The sequence below is a fragment of the Emys orbicularis genome, chromosome 9 (genome assembly GCF_028017835.1).
Source record: "Emys orbicularis isolate rEmyOrb1 chromosome 9, rEmyOrb1.hap1, whole genome shotgun sequence".
Taxonomy (NCBI): domain Eukaryota; kingdom Metazoa; phylum Chordata; order Testudines; family Emydidae; genus Emys; species Emys orbicularis.
Genome location: NC_088691.1, coordinates 1,119,791 through 1,139,706, shown reverse-complemented (window position 1 = coordinate 1,139,706; position 19,916 = coordinate 1,119,791). Strand labels below are relative to the sequence as shown.

The 19,916-nt window shown below is 53.7% G+C and overlaps 1 protein-coding gene across 5 annotated transcripts in view; it reads left to right on the top strand.

Moving 5' to 3' along the window:
- Positions 1 to 19,916, top strand: part of DLG3 (discs large MAGUK scaffold protein 3) — a 177,215-nt gene that overhangs the window by 99,825 nt on the left and 57,474 nt on the right. For 4 of the 5 annotated variants that reach the window (XM_065411040.1, XM_065411043.1, XM_065411042.1 and 1 more), the window contains 6 exons: positions 1,969 to 2,019; positions 8,687 to 8,811; positions 10,392 to 10,561; positions 11,017 to 11,153; positions 13,767 to 13,911; positions 14,214 to 14,373. In XM_065411040.1, the coding sequence (XP_065267112.1) occupies positions 1,969 to 2,019; positions 8,687 to 8,811; positions 10,392 to 10,561; positions 11,017 to 11,153; positions 13,767 to 13,911; positions 14,214 to 14,373 (788 nt within the window). The remainder of the gene's footprint in view (positions 1 to 1,968; positions 2,020 to 8,686; positions 8,812 to 10,391; positions 10,562 to 11,016; positions 11,154 to 13,766; positions 13,912 to 14,213; positions 14,374 to 19,916) is intronic. The other variant, XM_065411044.1, reaches the window with a different exon arrangement.

Genomic DNA, 19,916 nt, shown 5'->3' with positions numbered 1-19,916 from the left:
CCTGTGTAAATAACATTTACCGCGGCCTCTTAACGCTCATGATTCAGGGTTTCAGATTTTAGTAATTTTATTACCTTAAAACTGAGCTAATAAGGTGCATCGGGATGCTGGTGAGTGTGTCGCTCTAGAAACACGTGCTGTTCTTACTCCAGTCAAATCGCAGACCTGGGAAGCTCCTGCTGAACAATCCTGTGGCTACTTGGTTGCATCTTTCAGTAATTTTGTTTTGGCTGCATTCATATCCCTTTTGTGTTTGCTTTCCATGGACCTTGTGTTGAGCAAGTTTATTGGCAAGAACGTCACAGAAACGGGGCGTCTGAGAGAATAGCCACAGGGTGTGAATTTTTAACCTTGAACCCAACTATTCATGTTCATCCAATCAGGGAACGGAATCAATAAAATGTGACCTGTGAAATCAAACAAACATAACCAGCACCTCTCAGATTTTGGATCTGAAGTATTTGCAGCAAGCTGCTTGCACACAATCTATGGGCTGTCGATTAATAACTAATAAAAAACAAAAAGCATGTGAACTGCTCGCAGGCCATTTCTGAACAACAACAACAACAACAAAAGAGTCTAGGAACATAGGAATTGCCAGTTTGAATCGGACCCGAGGTCCATCTAGTCCAGTGTTTTATCTCTGACAACAACCAGCACCAGACGCTTAAGAGGAAAAGCATAGGAACCCCACAGTAACAGATGTGGGGTAAACTCGTCCCCTCACAGGTCCCATTCTGGTCTCTAATAGTAAGATACTGGCTTAGCCCTGAAACTTGAAGTCTAATATCCCTTCCACACTTTTTGTTCTAATTAATAACAACTCTGGATATTCTTGTGATCCATATAAATGTCCAGTTGCTTTATGAACCTTACGAGGTTATTGGTCTCAATAACATCCTGTGGCCATGAGTTCCACTGTCTAATTACACATTGTGTGAAAAGGTATTTCTTTGTATCAGTTTTGAATTTACCCCCTTTTGGTTTTATTGAATGTCCCCTTGTTCTTTTGTTAGGAGACAGGGAGAACAAAAAGCTCCCAATCTTCCTTCTCTAGACCATTTATTATTTTATATGCTTCTATCGTGTTACCTCTTATTAGTCTCCTGGCTAGCTAAACAACTGCAGTCTTTCCAATCTATCCTTCTCTGAACTCTCCCTCCCCCCCCCCGCCCCTCTAATTCTGCTGTATCCTTCTGAGTGGGGTGACCAGCACTGCACACGCTGTTCAGGTGAGGGAGTACCATTCAGTTTTATGTAATGGCATTATAATACTTTCTCCAGTCTCCATCCCACTCCCTATGCTTCCTAACATCTCTTTTGACCAGCTAAATTAGTGGAATAAATTACTCTCTGAATTATTTACTCCACCATATTAACTAGTTTATGTTAGTAAAGCATTTGGAAGGTATAAGGTGCAAGCTAAGTGTTATGTATACATTTTTTAAAAATTGATTAATCCACTTTATTTACCTCAATAATATACTGCAGCAGTGAGTTCCATGGGGTTAGTTATATGCTGCAGAACAAAAAAAAAATGCTTTTTTTGTTGTTTGAAATGTGCTGCCATTAAAGTCACAGAAGAGAGAACCAAGAGGACAAAGGAACTCTGGGCTTTGGATCAGGCCCAAAGAAAAGTGTTTGGCTTAATTTTAGGGAGGGGATTATGTTTGTGATTTTCAGCTTCAGAGCCACAGATATGGGGCCTGATTCTCAATAGTAAGATGCAGGGCTGGATTTACACCTTATGCGCCCCTAGGCACAGCATCTTCAGCGCCCCCCCTACACACAGTTTTAGAGAGGTAAGGCGTCCCTAGAATGCCGGCGCCCCTAGGCACGGGCCTGCTGTGCCTAACTGGAGATCCAGCCCTGTTAAGATGTTGAAGGGAAAGCCGGCACCTGTCTAAAGCAAGAGATGAATCTCTGTGAGCTGGCTGGGGGTGTAACACACTGTCTCTCTTTCCCCAGGTAAACGGCAGTGATGGCATGTTTAAGTATGAGGAGATTGTCCTGGAAAGGGTAAGTGCGATTTTGGTACTTTCCAACGCGGTGTCACTCTGAGCGCTGTGGGTCACCATGTGGGTTTGCTGTTGCAGGAGAGCAGAGCTCCAGCACAGGCTGACCACTCACAGCTTGAAAAGCAGGATTTTCCCGTGCACTACCGTCCCCCCAGCAATCTCCCACCCGCTCACCCCGCTGGCCGCCTGACACATGCAGCACACAGGATGCATGGGGTCTCTCACACGTCTGCTCACGCACAAGTAGGTGGAATCTCCCACACACACAAGATGGAGAGTAGCTAGGGTCAGACATCAGCAAACAGGCACATGAAGTCAGCTGTACCCTTTTCTGCCCTGTCAGCTCGTTGCGTATCACTTCAAGGTATTAATCACGGTGATATTAACCAGCAGAGACAGGTTTTCTAGTAAACTGGGTTGGAATGGGGGGAATTTCTGCCTGGGCCTTCTCCTTGTCTCTCTGTGAGCTACTGACGACGCAGGGCTGATGGCATATACTGTACAGACAAGAGCTAAAATTAGCTCCCACACAGGAGCTTGTACTAGGATGAGCTGGGACTTTCAGCAGAACATGTATCTCTGCCACACATTAATTCCTTACATCCTCTGCACGGGTGAGTCAGGCATTGCTACAGGTCCTGCGTGGGAGGGCAAGTACTCCGTCCTGGAGCCCGTGCTGCGGCGAGCCAGGGAGGGGACTTTCCCTGTGATTCCAGATGAGCAGTGACAGTGAAGAGAGAAGAGAGGCTGTCCTTGGGCATGGCAGGAAGAGGGCTGGGCAGGCTCAAGGGGGACCGGTTTTCTCAGCTCCCTAGAGTGTCAAACAAAGGGCCAGAATCTGCCCTCAGACATACGGGCAGTTCTGCTGAAGGCCACGGGATCTGCACACCGAGGCCAGAATGCTGAGCTCTATAGCATGGTTGTATTAAACCGCCCTCTTCCCACACCACGAGGGGCTCACCCCAGGCTCCAGGAGCCAGGGCCGGCTCCAGCGTTTTTGCTGCCCCAAGCGGGTGGGGGGTAGCCGCGATCGGCGGCACTTTGCTGCCGCCGCTTTATTCTTTGTCAGCAATTCAGCGGCAGGTCCTTCCCTCCGAGAGGGACTGAGGGACCCACCGCCGAAGAGCCGGACGAGCCACCCCTCTCCGTTGGCCGCCCCAAGCACCTGCTTGGTGCGCTGGTGCCTGGAGCCGGCCCTGCCAGGAGCGTAAGGATAAGGGCGGAGCCCCTGCCTCCCCCTGGCAGAATGATATGTTGCCCGTGAGAAAGCAAGTGGCTTATTTTGGTGGGTGCTTTTGGCGCTGAGGTGGCCAGGGTGCCAGCAGTGCAGGTCTCTGCACCACAGACCAATGACAAAATGTCTGATACGCCAGGATACCAGCGAACCCCTGTTCTTCCCACCACCGTTTGCCCAGGGGTTCCTGCGTTCAGGTAAAGCTGGGTTTTGCTCAGTTTTTACGGCATGTCCTGGCCTGAGGAGATATACTGGCATTCCGATACCATGTAGGGTCAGGAATGCATAAGACATAGCATCAGGACGTCACCACACAAACTGGGAAGCCACTCCTGGCTCTGGGATAAAGCTGGTGAATGCCAGGCCAGGCTCAGGCTGGCCAGGACAGCAACAGCTTTATGGCCATTGTTTCATTTGCACGGCACCTCCTGGGCAACAGCAGCCAGGTGGGTTTCAGCCCATGGGCCCAGGCAGCCACAGTGAACTGTGTGTCCAGGCTTGGCTGGGACTCACACCTCAATAGTGAGAGGATAGTGAGATTTTCTTGCAGGTGGGTATCCAGCTCACTCCAGGGTAAAGGGATACTTTCTGGTTATTCTCTTGTAGAGACCTTGACTTCCCGGCTCCACCACTTCTCATGAGGGATGCGCACAGGGGCACACTAACATGAGCAGAGTGACACTAATTTGCACAAGTGCCAAGGCAAATCCCATTTTGAGTCCTTGGAGAACTTGTATTGGTCTCGTTAGCTTGTAGACCCAGCAAGGCCAGAGGCTATTTGAGGGTTGCCCACGGCAGCGACCATTTTCCTGCGTTACAGAGCTACACCCCCGTAAGTCCACAGCAGAGGAAGACTGCTTTTCTTGCCCTGCAGACGTCTCCCTCTTCTCCTCCACTTTGTATCTTGGGGGGTTATCCAGGGACGGAGCCTCCATCCACCCGCCCTTCCGCAGCGCTCTATGGCTCGGGAGCGAGCCGTGTGGGTGCAGGTAGTGGCACTGCCGATTACACTGGAATTAGGCTCCAAAGTGGAGCCGCAGTACAGTAAGTAGGACAGGTCTGAGGTGATTTCCCCCTTCTCAGCCATTGCAGAAATCTCTGCCTGGGAACTCTCCAATCTAGGAAGCGCCTTTCTCACTGGCGGGAGCGACAGACTAGCAGGCCCCTAAGAGCCCAGCGCAGTTTAGCAGCCCGTGGGGCACGTGAGCCCTCGCACAGATCAGCAGGTGTTATCACCCTGAATGCCATTTTTGTCAGATTGTCAGTCTGGATGTAGCTGTATGGCGCACAAGAAACCACCCTTTTCCTGGGCTGACTACTGCCCACTCTAGCGCGAGCTCAAAGGAGGGGGCAGACCCCCATGCCTTGTGAGCCTCTCCATAGCATTCAACACCGTCGTCCCTGGAAACATGGCAGGGGCTAGCAGGATTGCACTGAGATCAGGTCGCTTCTTCCTCTCCATCTGCACAGGGGCCATGAAGAGCACCTGCTCCTACATCTCCTGAGCCCCCACCCATAGAGCCCCACAAGGACCCTTCTATCTCTCCAACAGCTGTGAGAAGCCACTTGGGGAGATTATGAACAGTGTGGACTGAGGTGCCAGCCGCACCGAGGCGACAGCAGCTTTACATCCCCTTCGCATCAGACAAATAACCCCATCTCCCAGCGCTCCCGGGGCCTGGTGAGATCAGCACTGGCCGAAGCTTAGTCCTAGAGGCACAGGGGTGCTGCTGGTCGGGAGAGTGAGGTACATGGAACTCTCTGCCTCTACAGAGTTATCCTCCAGTGAGCCATCCGCCCTCCCACCCTGGAGACAGTCCACAGTTCTGGTGGCCACCTGGACCTGCACTGCAATTGGAAACCCAGATAACCCAGGCTGTGACGAGCACCCCTTGCCACCCATCGCTAGCGAGAAGCCTGGCCTGTTCTGCCAGATTCGGACCTAGCCCCAGGGCTCCACCTCTTCCTGACCTCACCTGCCGAGCGCTGTCATTCTAAGCTATTCTAGTACTAGTCTGGCTGCTTCAGAAGCTGCAGCCAGGTCAGAACACAGCAGGAGGTGAGTTGCTCTAGAGGTTCTAGAGAGCAAAGGGCAGATCCTGCCCTGGGGCTGCCCAGGATTTACTGAGTATTGCTCAGTCCTGTTCTCATGAAGTCCCTGACACAAGGCGGCGTGAGCCCCTGTGGTGGGCGCCGCTACTCCAGCAATAGCCACTGAAGTTCTTCCCTAGCAGGAAGGACAGGAGCTCTCAAGGAGTTCGTTTAGTAAGATTAAAAATCTCTCTCTAAACAACGAGCCTGCAGCCTTTTGGAGAGCCACAGTGCCTCGTGCTCTCACCTGGCGCAGCCCTGGGGCAGGCTGGAGAGTTCTCTGTGCTTGCCGTTGTCTAGGCTGCCAAAGGGAAGTGAAATGGCTCCAAGATATTTTATTTAAGCTAAGTTCTCAGCTCACAGTATGGGTTGCCCCATCATAGTTAGACAATTAATGGTTCAAGTCCTGGGACAATGACCCTATATCTTAGAGCACTAGCACAACTTCCCTGGGGAATGGACTCAAGACAGCAATGAAGGAGGCTCCAGGGGCTAGTAAAGCTCTCCCAAGACTGACCATAAAGCTGCTGGAAGTCAGCCGAAAGGAGGGAGGGTAACCCCAGAGCAGGAGAAGCAGCTTTTCTTGTACTGGAACCAAAGGTTACCTGTCATGTGCCTGCTTGTCAGAGCCAGTTTCCAGCCCACAGAACAGCAACCAGGAGCCTTTCAGAGCGCAGCGGGGGGGAACATTTCAACACCTCCTGCACTACCTTGACATGCTACAAATAATTGGAAATCATATGCAAATGCTATCGGACAGAATTCAGCTGCTCTCCCCCCACTATCTCTCTGCAAGCCAAGGGGGAAAAGAGTGCCTTTTAAATTGGTCTAGAAAATCTACAATGTATGGAAGAGATTAACCCTTTTCCAGGGTAACAGATTTTGCAGCTTCTATTCTCAGTGTAGGATGATACCCAAATAAACAAGAGGAATTTGTTCCATTTTGGATTGATCTCCCTCAGTCAGATGGGCTAAGAAAAGCCACATTTTATGAAAAATCTCAATTTTATAATCCACGAGATTGCTAGATCACCTATCGTTCATAGATTCCCTACCTCAATCCAGCCAACTCATGCTGGATTCCTTCTATTCACGCTGCACAACAGCAGTCATTGCTTTTGGTTTTTCTCCAGCATCTTGTGTAGTTTTCAAACAGATTCACTGGGTGAGCTTGGTCAATTCACTTTGTTTCTCGATGCCTCAGTTTCTTCATCTGGGAAATGGGGTAGTCATGGTACAGATACTTACCTCAGGGCTGTTGTGACACAATGCCTATATAGTGCTTTGAGCATGTAGAATCATAGAAGAATCATAGAATATCAGGGTTGGAAGGGACCTCAGGAGCTCATCTAGTCCAACCCCCTGCTCAAAGCAGGACCAATTCCCAACTAAATCATCCCAGCCAGAGCTTTGTCAAGCCGGGCCTTAAAAACCTCCAAGGAAGGAGACTCCACCACCTCCCTAGGTAACGCATTCCAGTGCTTCACCACCCTCCTAGTGAAATAGTGTTTCCTAATATCCAACCTAGACCTCCCCCACTGCAACTTGAGACCATTGCTCCTTGTTCTGTCATCTGCCACCACTGAGAACAGCCGAGCTCCATCCGCTTTGGAACCCCCCTTCAGGTAGCTGAAGGCTGCTATCAAATCCCCACTCATTCTTCTCTTCTGCAGACTAAATAAGCCATATGATGGGTTTGTTGTAATGTCAGAGAAGTGTTCACTGCCTGTCTGAAGAGCTGATACATGGGATGAACCTCATTGTTTAGAGTGGGAAGAAGAAGACGAGTCTCAGAGGACTACATCACGAAAACTAAAGAGCAGCTGGTACAGCTCACATGGAATCTCCAGGCTGTTTGCAAACTCTCAGCTCCGGGGTTGTATTCAAGACCCTGGGCTCTGTTCCACTTACGTTTCTTGGCTTATTGGCATCCCCCAGACGAGGGTATATCTAATCCTCTGAGTGTTCCTGTCCATCTCACCAGCTCTCTTCACAAGTGATTCTCCAAGCCCAGCTGTTTAAGGGGAGACCTCTAGCAGACAACGCCAGTGCTCGTCTGACATCGATGGGATCCATCCGAGGGGCTGAGCACACAATCACCGCATTGATCAGACACAGTTCTCTAGGGTCCTGGGCCACAGAGGTGACCCAGAGCTCGAGGTCTCCCTTATGAGAAAGTCATGAGGGGGCGAGACAACAAGGTGTCAGCCTTTCTGTATGAGGAGACAAGGAGAAAATGTGCTTTCCCAAGGCAGAACAGCAAAACCAGGTGGTCTTTTCCACTTCAACCCCGTGTAGGAGAATGGAAACGTAATCCGAAGGCCTGTCACTAAACGAGAGCCGTGCACACGGGCTTGCGACACAGAGGGATGGGGTGTGGGCAGCAGATGCCTTAGGCACTAGGATATGGCAGGGAGGGGTGCGGCGTTCAGCACTGCCCGCATGGTTTCTCACCAAGAAAGGACAATGCCCGGGTCGCTTGGTTTCGGTGTCAGAAAGGAGGATTCTGCACCGTCCCTGCTCTTGCCCCAGGCCCATACTAGAGCTGTGTGTACACCTGGCCATTCCAGAGTTCTCTGTCATTCCTACTCTGACACAGAGACCGGGGGCCTGTTCTCCACCCGTTCACACCCGTGTGCCTCAGGAATAACTCTGCCAAAGTCAGTAGTTACCCCAGTGTAAACTGGCGCATCTGAGAGAATCCGAGTCCAAATACCACATTTCTGGAGCTCTTCAGGGAGCGCGCACACTTTCCTCTGGGCTCTAGAGACCGACAGAGGGAGGTGGGGATGCCAGGGGAGGTCTCTGGGAGGTCTCTGCCTAGCACTGGCTCTGTGCTGAGCCCCTGTGCAGGTGTTTTCTCCTGGGAGGCCCAGGAGCTTCCCCGTGTCATCAGATCAGACACATTGGTACCAGCACAAGCCGTGGTTCTCTCCCCTGGCAGACACTGGGATGCTGGCACTGGTGGTAGCTTTCCCCCGGCTCAGGCTGTCAGCAGAGACGTGGCTCCTGGGAGGGAGAGCTCTGGCTCTTGCTGTTCCACCTTCTCAGCACGCCTTGCTGGAGTATCAGAGCCCCTCAGGCCGCGTGCATGAGCCTCTGTAAACCACTGTGCGACTCCTCTCAGCCTGCCGGAGAGCCAGGGAGACCCGGATGAACCCAGAGTCTGCAAGCGCTACTGTGCCATCCTGAGAGTCGCTGGTCTGGGAGGGTTTCACTGGCATGGCACCATCAGAGAGGGGAGGGCGGTGCCTTAATTCAGCCGCTGGCCTGGGGGGTGTACAAGCACCTAGGGAGCAAGTTCCCTCCTCAGAAAGGCTCCCTGTGTTTTGCTTTTCCCCAGGGTAACTCTGGCCTTGGCTTCAGCATTGCAGGGGGAATTGATAATCCCCATGTTCCTGATGATCCAGGGATTTTTATCACGAAAATCATCCCTGGTGGAGCTGCAGCGATGGATGGCCGCCTAGGGTGAGTACCCGAAAACTGCTGGCCTGGCCTGAGCACGATGAGTGGGGTCACTTGGCAGCAGCTCGTCCCGGCTTTACTGCTGCCCAGGTCGGTGTTCACGGCGCTCACTTTCCCAAGCCCAGCGGCTAGGCACAGGGTTAGTGCGCAGGGCTTTCCAGCAGTGCGGAACAGGCTCCCCCATGCAATGAGTTGGCGAGTCTCAGCTGAGTCAGAGAATTTGTTCACCTGGCTTGGTACATTTGGCAGCTTCTCCTCACGGGAGGCCCCTGCCAGGAGTAGCATGGCGCCTCGGCGTCCGGACCGGGGGCTCAGCGGCACTCGGAGGTGCTGTGGGGAAGCCCGTAGCTGGGACAGCCGGGAGCTGCAGGTTGAAACTGGGAGGAGTCGGCAGAGGTCTGTGTGTGCGGAGCTTTTGAGTAGCAGGGTGGTGCTGGCAGTACAAGGAGAGGGGCTGAATTCCTCGTGGGGAGAATGGGGTAATGGGCTACGTTGAGGGTGATTTGGGACAAGAGAATTTGGGGACTGGTTTCTTTGCCTATTCTCTTTATCTCCCCCTTTACCACCAATGAGTCATCAGACCCCCTACCGCTCTCTCCGTGTCAGGGATCTGCCATGCTTCCCTGTCCCCCAGCTGAGGGGTCGCTCTCACCCCTCTGTCATGCTGAAGGATCCCCTTCCTGCAGGACCCCCACTCACCGCAGGTGGCGCCTCCTCCTGGCCGCTCTGGGGATTAGCTCTTTGCAGGTCCAAGGCCCCCTTCTGCTGCTTATTGCACATCCTGCAGCCGCTCTCTCCAGCAGGCTTAGGCAGTCTTCCCATTCACTGACCCATGGTGCCACTTCCCCAGCGGAACCCGGGCCTGCCCTCTGCTCCGCATTCCAGTTCAGGGACCCTCTGATCAGCAGCCAAGGTCTGCACGATCCCGAACCTTGCTGCCTTTTCCCTGAGACTTTCCTGGTCCTTCTGGCTCCCCCCACCAGGTCTGCCAGCCCTAACTCCCTCCTCCCAGGGAGTGACTGCGGACCAATTTCTATAACCCAAACATACCTCCCTTCCCCCAGGGAGTGACTGCTGACTGCTTCCCTGCAGCCCCTCTCTGCTAGCAGCTCCCTGGCTTTCTAGAAGCCCCACCTGCTCCCACACAGGTGAGCTTCCCCTAATTAGGGCTTTCTTCTCAGCCTGATAGGTTAATTGGCCCACCTGTCTTCCATTAACCCCTTTGGAGCAAGTGTGGGGTAACACCCCATCACAGGCCCCTCTCCACCCACCTCCTGCTAAGCGGCTGGGCTTGGCCTGAGAGTGTCCGTACTGTAGTCCTGGCCACATGCTCAGTGTCCTGATTCAGCATCTCGGGGCTCAGGCGGATGGAAAGAGAGAGAACTGTGTTTTCAGTGGCGTTCCCGGGGCTCTGGGTGGAGATCTGTGGCCTTGGCCAAGGTGTGCAGTGGTCAGAGGAGATTGGAGGATAGTGGATGCAGGGGAACTCCCAGGAGATTCCCCAGAGACTTGAGGCAAGAGCTGTCTAAACACCGTGATGAGAGGATCCAGGGTCCGGCCAATGATGTGTGTGCTGCTTGCAGGGTGAACGACTGCGTCCTGCGGGTAAATGAAGTGGATGTCTCTGAGGTGGTGCACAGCAAGGCAGTGGAGGCGCTGAAGGAAGCAGGCCCGGTGGTTCGACTTGTGGTGCGTCGGAGGCAGCCCCCACCTGAGACTATCCTGGAAGTTAACCTGATGAAAGGACCCAAAGGTGAAATCTCTTAAATGTCCGCAGTAGCCTAACCCAGCCCCTGTCACCTGGGCAGAAATGGCCTGGGGGGCTGTGGGTCAGGACTGAGGGGCAGCAGCAAGCTGTGTGGGGCCTGGGAAATCACGGTTCAGGATCTGTGCAGCACAATTTTCCCTGCGCCAGTTGAACAGATGTGTGGGTATAGCAACGCTTGGTAGTCAGAGCGTACTGGCCTCTCCATACGTCCCTGTTTGCTCAGGGACCAGAGCCCACCATCCTCTCCATCTGCTCCATGTGCTTAGCCAAGCCCAAGTAACAGGTCACCAACAGGAGGAGCGGCATGAGAGCCTGGGCGGAGGAGCCATGGGGGGCGAGCCCATTGGCGCTGTAAATGCCCCATGTCCCCTGACAGGTGTGTTCCACTCACCATCTAGGGACTTTTCAATCTCCCCTCATTGCCTCTTGTGTCCCCTCAGGACTAGGCTTCAGCATCGCGGGTGGAATCGGAAACCAGCACATCCCAGGAGACAACAGCATCTACATCACCAAGATCATCGAGGGAGGGGCTGCCCAGAAGGATGGCCGGCTGCAGATCGGGGACCGGCTGCTGGCGGTGAGCGCACGCACCTTCCTCTGGGCTCTAGAGACCGACAGAGGGAGGTGGGGATGCCAGGGGATGTCTCTGTGAGGTATCTGCTCTAAAGCCCTCTCCGCCTAGCACTGGCTCTTGCTCCATATACAGCCTGGGCTTTCCATTGCTCCAGATCCCCTTTCTCCCCACCAGAAGAGCACGAGCTCTCCTTCCCAAGGCCTGGGCACCAGGGGTTACATCGCTGTGCCCCAGTGGGCAATGAGCAGGAGATGTTAGTTTGTACTCACTGATAATTAGATTGCCATAAGGACAAAGTCCCAGCAGCTGGATCCCCTTCAGGGCAATGGAGAAGGGACAGGGGAGAGCTTGTCACAGAACAGACCGATGGGTAGTGGCTACTTTGCATCACCAGGTGACACAGAGCAGCTGGTGAATGTGGCCTGCTGGATGTAGAATTGTTCCCAGTTGTTACTATCACTGTTTGCTGACAAGGTGAATGTCCCGGCAGGGCTGGGGCCGGGGGCCCTGAGCAAATTCCCAAATATGACATTAATGACATGCCTGAGATTTGATGTGCACTGACGTCAGGGAGTCCCACAGCTCCCCGTGGCTGGGAAGGGACCGCACTTCGGGCACTGACTAAACAAAGGGTAGTTGGAGGATGATCATGTTCCAGTATTTTGGGATAGCGGTTAGGTGGGGCGGTGAGATGAGCAGCATGCAGACCCGGAGCGGGTACAACTGGCACCGTAAGGAGGAGTTTCTGTGTCATGAAGATAAACAAATACCCAGTGTGTAAAAGAGGGACAAGGTAAGTAGCCCGACTTCTGTTAGAGGAAGGGACAAGCTGTGAAGCTTCACAGAGCTCTTCCTCAGGTCTGGAGAAGGCAACCAGCATGTCCAAGCTAACCACAAGGTGGGACAGATTGTTAAGCATAAGAGGTTCACACATGCTGTAGGGGTACGTCTATACCCAGCCGCTAGTTCGGCGGCTGGCAATCGAAGTTCTGGGTTCGACTTATCGCGTCTTGTCTGGACGCGATAAGTCGAACCCGGAAGTGCTCGCCATCGACTGCGGTACTCCAGCTAGACGAGAGGAGTACCGCGGCGTCGACGGGGGAACCGCGGCGTCGACGGGGGAGCCTGCCTGCCGCGTGTGGACCGAGGTAAGATCGAACTAAGGTACTTCGAACTTCAGCTACGTTATTCACGTAGCTGAAGTTGCGTACCTTAGTTCAATTTGGGGGGTTAGTGTAGACCAAGCCTAGGAGACCACTTAAAGTGAAGTGGGCAATTAAGGGTTAGCGGGCAGAGGGGTCTGTTAAAATGGTTGTAATGAGCCATAACACCAGTGTCTCTATTAAGACCATGGTTCTTAGTGTCCAGCTGAGTTCTGAATGGAAGTTCCCAGCCTCGTCTCTAGAAGGTGTTGAGCAGGTTTCCTGTGAGGACGAGGACTGGGAGATCGATACCGAGTGATCCCTTTGAGAAAAGTGTTCACCCACAGGTGACGGGGTGTTTTTGTCTTATTTTTCTTTGTGAGTTCATTTGAGAGCGTAGTGATTGTTCCCAGTTTCACCCACATAGTTGTCATTGGGGCATTGAGAGCAGTGGATGAGGTACACCACACGTTGTGATAGGCTTGTGTAGGACCCATGGATTCTGAAAGGTGCATTGTGGGGGGTGTTGATCATTGTATCAGCAGAGATGTGTCTGCAGGGTTTGCATCTGTTGTTCTGGCCGGGTCTGGTGCCACTTTGAGTTGGCGTCTCCTGGTCTGTGTGGAGCTTGCTTCTGATGATGAGCCAGGTGAGGCTGGGGGTTGTTTGAAGGCCAGAAAAGGGGATTCAGGAAAGACTTTTTTAAGGCTGTGGTCCCCATCAAGTCTGAGTTGTAATTATTTGATGATACCCCAAAGAAAGGCTTAGGCAGTCTTAAGACAAAAACACCCCGTCACCTGTGGGTGAACACTTTTCTCAAAGGGATCACTCGGTATCGATCTCCCAGTCCTCATCCTCACGGGAAACCTGCACAACACCTTCTAGAGACGAGGCTGGGAACTTCCATTCAGAATTCGGCTGGACACTAAAAACCATGGTCTTAACAGAGACACTGGTGTTATGGCTCATTACAACCATTTTAACACACCCCTCTGCCCGCTAACCCTTAATTGGTCAACAGCATTTGTGAACCTCTTATGCTTAACAATCTGTCCCACCTTGTGGTTAGCTTGGACATGCTGGTTGCCTTCTCCAGACCTGAGGAGGAACTCTGTGAAGCTCGAAAGCTTGTCCCTTTCTCCAACAGAAGTTAGTCCCATAAGAGATACCTGGGACCAACGCGGCTGCAAACGGCAGTGTTTGAAAGGCCCAGTGAATGGCTGTACTTGCTGCATGCTGCCTGGGAATCAGACTCTAGCTGTCTCTGCAGCTGAGATGCAACCCAGCACGTGCTATTGAAACGCCACTTGGAGACACGTCGTATCCCACTTCACCAGGGATGTATCAATGAAACAAAACTGGGATCATTTGAACCCAGTCCTTTCTCTCCTCCCCGGCCCCTCCTCTGCCTCTCATGCCTTTCCGTTTGTTTCCTCCGTCTCCCTCACCGCCCCTGGCCCGTTCTCTCTCGCAGGTGAATAACACGAACCTGCAGGACGTGCGGCACGAGGAGGCGGTGGCCTCTCTGAAGAACACCTCCGACATGGTGTACCTGAAAGTGGCCAAGCCTGGCAACGTCCACCTCAACGACATGTACGCGCCCCCCGACTATGCCAGCAGTACGTACACCAGCCTGCCAGCCTCAGCCCGGCTCCCAGGGGAGAACAGCTGTGCCACAGCGCCAGCGGCGGGAGGGGAAGACCACAAGAACCCTCGGGGAAGGATATAGGGGTTGAACAGCAGGGCCAAAGGGAGGGGCATGTGAGAGCGTGAAAGGGGATGGGAGGGTCTTGGGGTGTGGGGAGCCCCACAGAGTGCGGGGCACTGTAGGGAAATGTGCGTTCTCTTGCTCCCCAGTTGTATACCAGAGCAGCCGGGCCCAGGACTTCTGCTCCTGATTTTGTCTTTTCCTTCTCTGCAGCCTTCTCAGCCTTGGCCGATAACCACATAAGCCATAACACCAGTCTGGGTTACCTCGGCAGTGTTGAGAACAAACCCACTTACCCAGCCCCCCCACAGGCAACCCCATCTAGATACTCGCCCATCCCTCGACATATGATTGGGGAGGAAGACTTCACCAGGTGAGCAAGGGCCTGAGGGTAGAGACAGCTCCGGGAGCTCTCCCCCTCCCTCCCTCTCTTCTTTTCCAAGGGATCTGTGGGTGGAGTGACAATATTTATTGACCCAGTGAATCCGTCCCCAGGCCTAGGGCCACAGGTGTTGAGCTTCCTTGCAGCAGGTGCCAGCACAAAACCCCTATTTGTCAGTGGGTTAGCATTCTTTAAAAGTCCCTGGGGCAGATTCTGCTCCCTCAGGCCTGTGGAAATCCGGAGGGATAAGCGCCAAGCTAGAGAGATCGCTTCAGTGGCTCTGACCCCATTCCCCATGTCCCTCCCATTCCCCTTTGCCCCCTCTGTTCCTCTTTGAACTCTTTTGAGACTTAAGTGCTCCTACGTTTCTGATTCTTTGGTTTTCATTTCCTTTGCTCATTAAAATCCTGTAAATGCAAATCACATTTATGGTGGAATCCCACACGGGCAATTCAGGCCGTTCCCCCGCTCAGAGCCCAGGGACGCTCCCCACCAGTGCACTGAAACCTGGAGATGATGCTGAGGTCCTTCGGGATGATAGTGGTGTAAAAATGTGGCAGCCCAAGTACATCTCTTCATCCTGGGCCACGCATGCGTCTCTGCTTTGAGAGTCCTGGGTCTTCAGAGGGCTCCGCTGCCATCTGTTCATTTCAAACTGTTCATGCACCAGGGATTCTGCCAATGCTCTAAGCTCTCCTGCTTCCTGCATGTCACTCGGAGGTTCCTCGCTCTCATTAACATCCTACACAGAGCAATTCAACTGGGTTCCAAGTGGTGCCAGCTCTTGCCTCTCTCTCAGTGGAGCAAGGAGCAGAAATGGGTCTTGGGTGAGTTTGAAGTAGGAGGCAAAGCTCTTTGAGGCAGAGAAAGACAAAGGGATTTAGTCACTGTTACTGTGATTTGCTACTCTCTGTCTTCAGCATACAGCTGGGGTTGGTTCAGGGTTAGAACTGACTTTAGTGTTTGGTAACAGCAGGGCTACAATTGGCTTTAGGGTCGGGGTGACGGCAGGGTTAGGACCAGCTCGGGGTGAGTGTCGGGGTGACGGCGGGGTTAGGATCGGCTCGGGGTGAGGGTGGGGGTGAGGGCAGGGTTAGGACCGGCTCGGGGTGAGGGCAGGGTTAGGACCGGCTCGGGGCGAGGGTGGGGTGACGGCAGGGTTAGGACCGGCTCGGGGTGGGGGTGGGGGTGAGGGCAGGGTTAGGACCAGCTTAGGGTGGGGATGGGGGCGATGGCGGGGTTAGGACCGGCTCGGGGTGGGGTGAGGGCAGGGTTAGGAGCGGCTTGGGGTGGGGGTGAGGGCGGGGTTAGGACCAGCTCAGGGTGGGGATGGGGGCGATGGCGGGGTTAGGACCGGCTCGGGGTGGGGTGACGGCGGGCTTAGGAGCGGCTCAGTGTGGGGGTCGGAGCAAGGGCAGGGTTAGGACCGGCTCGGGGTGGGGGTCGGAGCAACAGCAGGGTTAGGAGTGGCTCGGGGTGGGGGCGACGGCGGGGTTAGGACCGGCTCAGGGTGGGGGTTGGGGTGACGGCGGGGTTAGGACTGGCTCGGGGTAGGAGTTGCCCAGCCTTGGAGCACGTTATTGGGTCCCAAATATAAATAATAAAGGACTGTAAATTGTCCTCACGTGTCCGCTTTGTCTCAGAACCTGACGCTGTTGCACTGTGGCAGCGGCATCACATGATGACGTGCTGGTCTCACAGCATCAGTGGATGGAGCGCTCCGTGTGGTGTGAAAGGCGATGCGAGGGCACACTGGGGGTGGACTGATGTGCGAGGTGAGGGTTGTGTTTCCTTGGCAATGGGAGATGCGCACACGCGGTGTGGATACAGCAGCCGATTAGCTGTTTCAGCAGGGAATGGCGGAGCTCCTATGCGTAGTATCAGCGATTTGCATTGCATTCACTCCTGAGACCCCCCAGCACTTGGGGCCCCCTTTGCAGCCCTGTGCTGTCACTGGGCCCCGTCACTGGGTCCTGGTGGCTGGGCTCTGTCCCTGCTTTAATTTCTCTCCCTGAACAGGAGCTCCTGCATGTCCAGGGCAGCGTGGAGTTCAAATGAAGTCAAGCAGTTAAGTGCCTCCACCTTGCCCTGAACATGCACGTGTGTCCCCGTACCCAAGGTCTGCAGCATCCCGGCTCCAGCTCCCCTGGGAGCCGTAACACTGGGGGCTATGACGGGAGGCTGTAGTGTATCATTCATGTTGGGCCCATTACTGACGGGCCTTTCTGTGTCAGATGCGCATTCATGGGGACAGACGTGGGTAAAGCAGCCCCTCCCCTCCCTCCAGACCCTTAAGCATAGACTAGGCGTGAAGAAGCAATGACTGGGCTGTTGTTTGTGGTGCAGTGCCAGTAACTGGCCACTAGAGGATGCTGCTGCACGCTGCAAAAGACACTGCCCAGGGCCATCAAGGCACAGACCCAGGGAGGCTGGCAGGAGCCGGTGCCGGCTGCTGCTGGATTCTCCAGGCTTTGATTTGTTGTGTGGTGGGCTCTGCCTAAGCGTGCAGCCTTCCTCGGCTACGCCAGCTTCACTCTGCGTCTCAGTGAGGTGCCTCCAGCGCTTGCGTTCTCCGCAGCCAGCCCTGCGCTCACCGCCCATGGCAGACAGTGCCCATGTTGTGCCCCTGCTCTGCCTCACTGTGCAAGCGGCTTCCCTCCCGCCCACCCCTCGGCCGGGAGGGACAATAGCGGTAATGGAAACCTATGAACTCGTTAGGCCGGGGGGCGGGGGAATTGTTCGCTGGAGAAGTTCTATCTGGGTAGACACCAAACAGCAACTCATCCTCATGTACCATGTGCAGCAAAACCGCCTTGACGCACTCAGGGCCCTGAGCAGAAGCCAGCACAGTCTCCACGTGCGTTTTACTGCTGCGTGACCAGCAGTCACCTCTAGCCCAGAGGGCAGCTAGGGGTCTTTCTTTCTGATGTCACAAGAGCTCTGGTAGCCGGCTGGTCCGCTGAGTCAGCACTGAGCCCTATCCCTGCCTGGGGCGGCACTGCGGGGAGTGGTGTTGATTCAGAAAGAGCCATTGTTCCTACAGTTAGCATGGACCCCAGTGCCCACCATGCTGCTAGAGGGTGTTGTACTGCTGAAGGCAGTTGGGGGGTTTTGGGGGTTTTTTGGCGGGTGGGGTGGGGTAAGGCATAAAATCAAAGTCCTGGTCTTTCTGTAGTCTTTAAAGACCCCACTGCATTTTGTTTGATACGAGGGTTGGGGCGTTAATGCTGCAATGTGCTACTCACTAACTGCATCCTACTCCCATATGAGCGTAAGAGAAGCGAAGGGTGTGAATCATCACTGAGATCTGTTGGGTGGGATAAGAGACTTAGTTCTTTGGGCTTTATCCTGTTCTTCCTATCTATCTCTCCAGGTTCTTATAGTGTGCCCTTTGATGGGATCTTGTTGTTCTGTCTTTCTCTGAATCATCTGAGGCTGGTCACTGCTGGAGACAGGATACTGGACTGATTGGAGCACTGGGCTGATGCAGAATGCCTGTGCCTGTGCTCTTGTGTTTTCCTTCTGTTTCGCATTGGAGACAACAAAAGGAGAGCTGTACGAAGCCCAGGAGATCACCTTTGTATAGGCACAGCTTTCAGACCCAGCATTGCGCTCTTTCTGTTCTCTTTGCAAAGCCAGAGAGCCAAGGACTTTTCACTGTGGACAGAACTCACTGGTTGGGCTCAGTGGTGGATCAAACCTCCAGGCCATCAGTGCTGCCCTGCTATAGCAGTGGCCGTTGTGATTCCAGGAGGTCAAGCTGTGTGTAGATGTGAAAGCGCTGGGGACCACAAAGGAGTAGTATGGAGAGGCCTTGCCAAGGCTCAAGGAAGCAGAGCAGGTCTCTGATATAACTGTAAGGCCCTGGACGGTTTTCCTCGCTGATGTTGGTGAACAAGAAACAAGATCAGACTGTAGTGACATTGCAGCTTTCTTCAACAACAGCAGCAGCTGTAGCACAAACTCCTTAGCAAACCTGCCTCAGATAACAGGATAAACTCTCCTGTAGCTGTTGTTGCAAAAATGCTGAAGTCCAGCTTGAGGGTCCGGGCCAAGGTCTTCCTTGCATTGTAATACAGGAGACACATGGGGATACTCCAGCTGTGAAAGACCATGGGTCTGTCATGAGGAACAAAGGCATCTCCAGGCACTACTGTGTCCTGACACCCTTAAGGCATGGTGCGTGTGAATAGCAGGTTATTATGGTGCAGGGGACTCACCTGTGTGCCAGTATGGAGAATAGCTCTTCTCGTGCATTCGATCGTGGAGAGGAAAGGGCAGCCTAGAGTGGGACACCAGCTGGGGAGAGTGAGGAGTCTGTGTGGGCTGCATAGCCACCTCCTTCTGCCCTGGAATGTGATTGTGCAGCCCAGGGCAGAACTGGCTGTTTGTCATGCCCGAGGAGAGGCACTCAGCACGGGTCTGAGTGTGACTGGAGGAAGGGGCCCAGGAACCACACAGCTGCTCTGGGGCTGGGCCGTTGTTTTCTTTCATTTAAAATCTGGATGAAACAGAGGAGAGCTGTCTGCCTGCTTCTGGCTGCCATAGGGTGGGGGACTTCAGCACGCTCTGCAAGGGAAATCTGTGTGTCAGGGGCTGGCAGTGAGCTCCTGTTTGCCATGGAGGTATGCTGAAGTGAGCTCACGCCACCTGCAGCCTGCTTTACCATGCAGCACAGCTGTGAGTGAGTGATATCCCCTTTTGGGGTGGGGATCTGCTCCTCGAGCTCTTGGCCAAGTCATTCGCCTATTTACAAACTAACCCCTCCAGTCCCCCGTCCTGCCAGCCACGTGACGTTTCCATAGGACTTGGCTGAGATCACTCTGTGGCCGTGCCTTTGTGGGGATGAAGCGTTTACATTAGGCAGCTGCCATCCATTACTCCAAGCAGACACTTCAGATGTGGCTTCCAAAGCCAAGAGGGAAAGGGAGCAACTGAGAGGAAATGCACCCAGACCCGTATCCAAGGAGTGGCTCAAACACCGCTAGGGAAGCAGGGTTAAAGGTTCTGCCCTGATCTGGCCAGTCAGTGGGGATGGGGCCACACCATGTCAGAACTCTGCTAGCCTCATCTAGTTGAGTCCTGTCTAGTCTGAGGTGTGGTTAAACACTGGCTGCCCAGACCATGTTAGAAACCTTTTTGGGTGGACCTGTGCTAAACCAGATTAAAACCTGGTTCCTTTCCTTGAGTCCTAGCCTGATATAGACAGTCCAGAGATAGAGGACACATGAGTCCAGCCATGCAGGGCTAGCACAAGGCAGGGTATTTGGGGCCAATCCTGATTTGAACAAAAGGGACCATGATTTTGGTGCTGTCTCATTCCAGCCCCACGTGGGTGAGTCACTCCGTGCAGAAGAGGCCATGGCTGTGCCAAGAGCTGAGACGCTAACAACGAAGTTTTCTTCCCAGAAGTTGTGCAGTAGCAAGAGACACTCCATGGTCTGCAGCCTCCCCAGTCCCCTGAGCCCAGGGCAAGTGGGGCCGGACTTGGAATTTCACATCATCGGCCTGCCATAAGCTCACCATCCAACCAC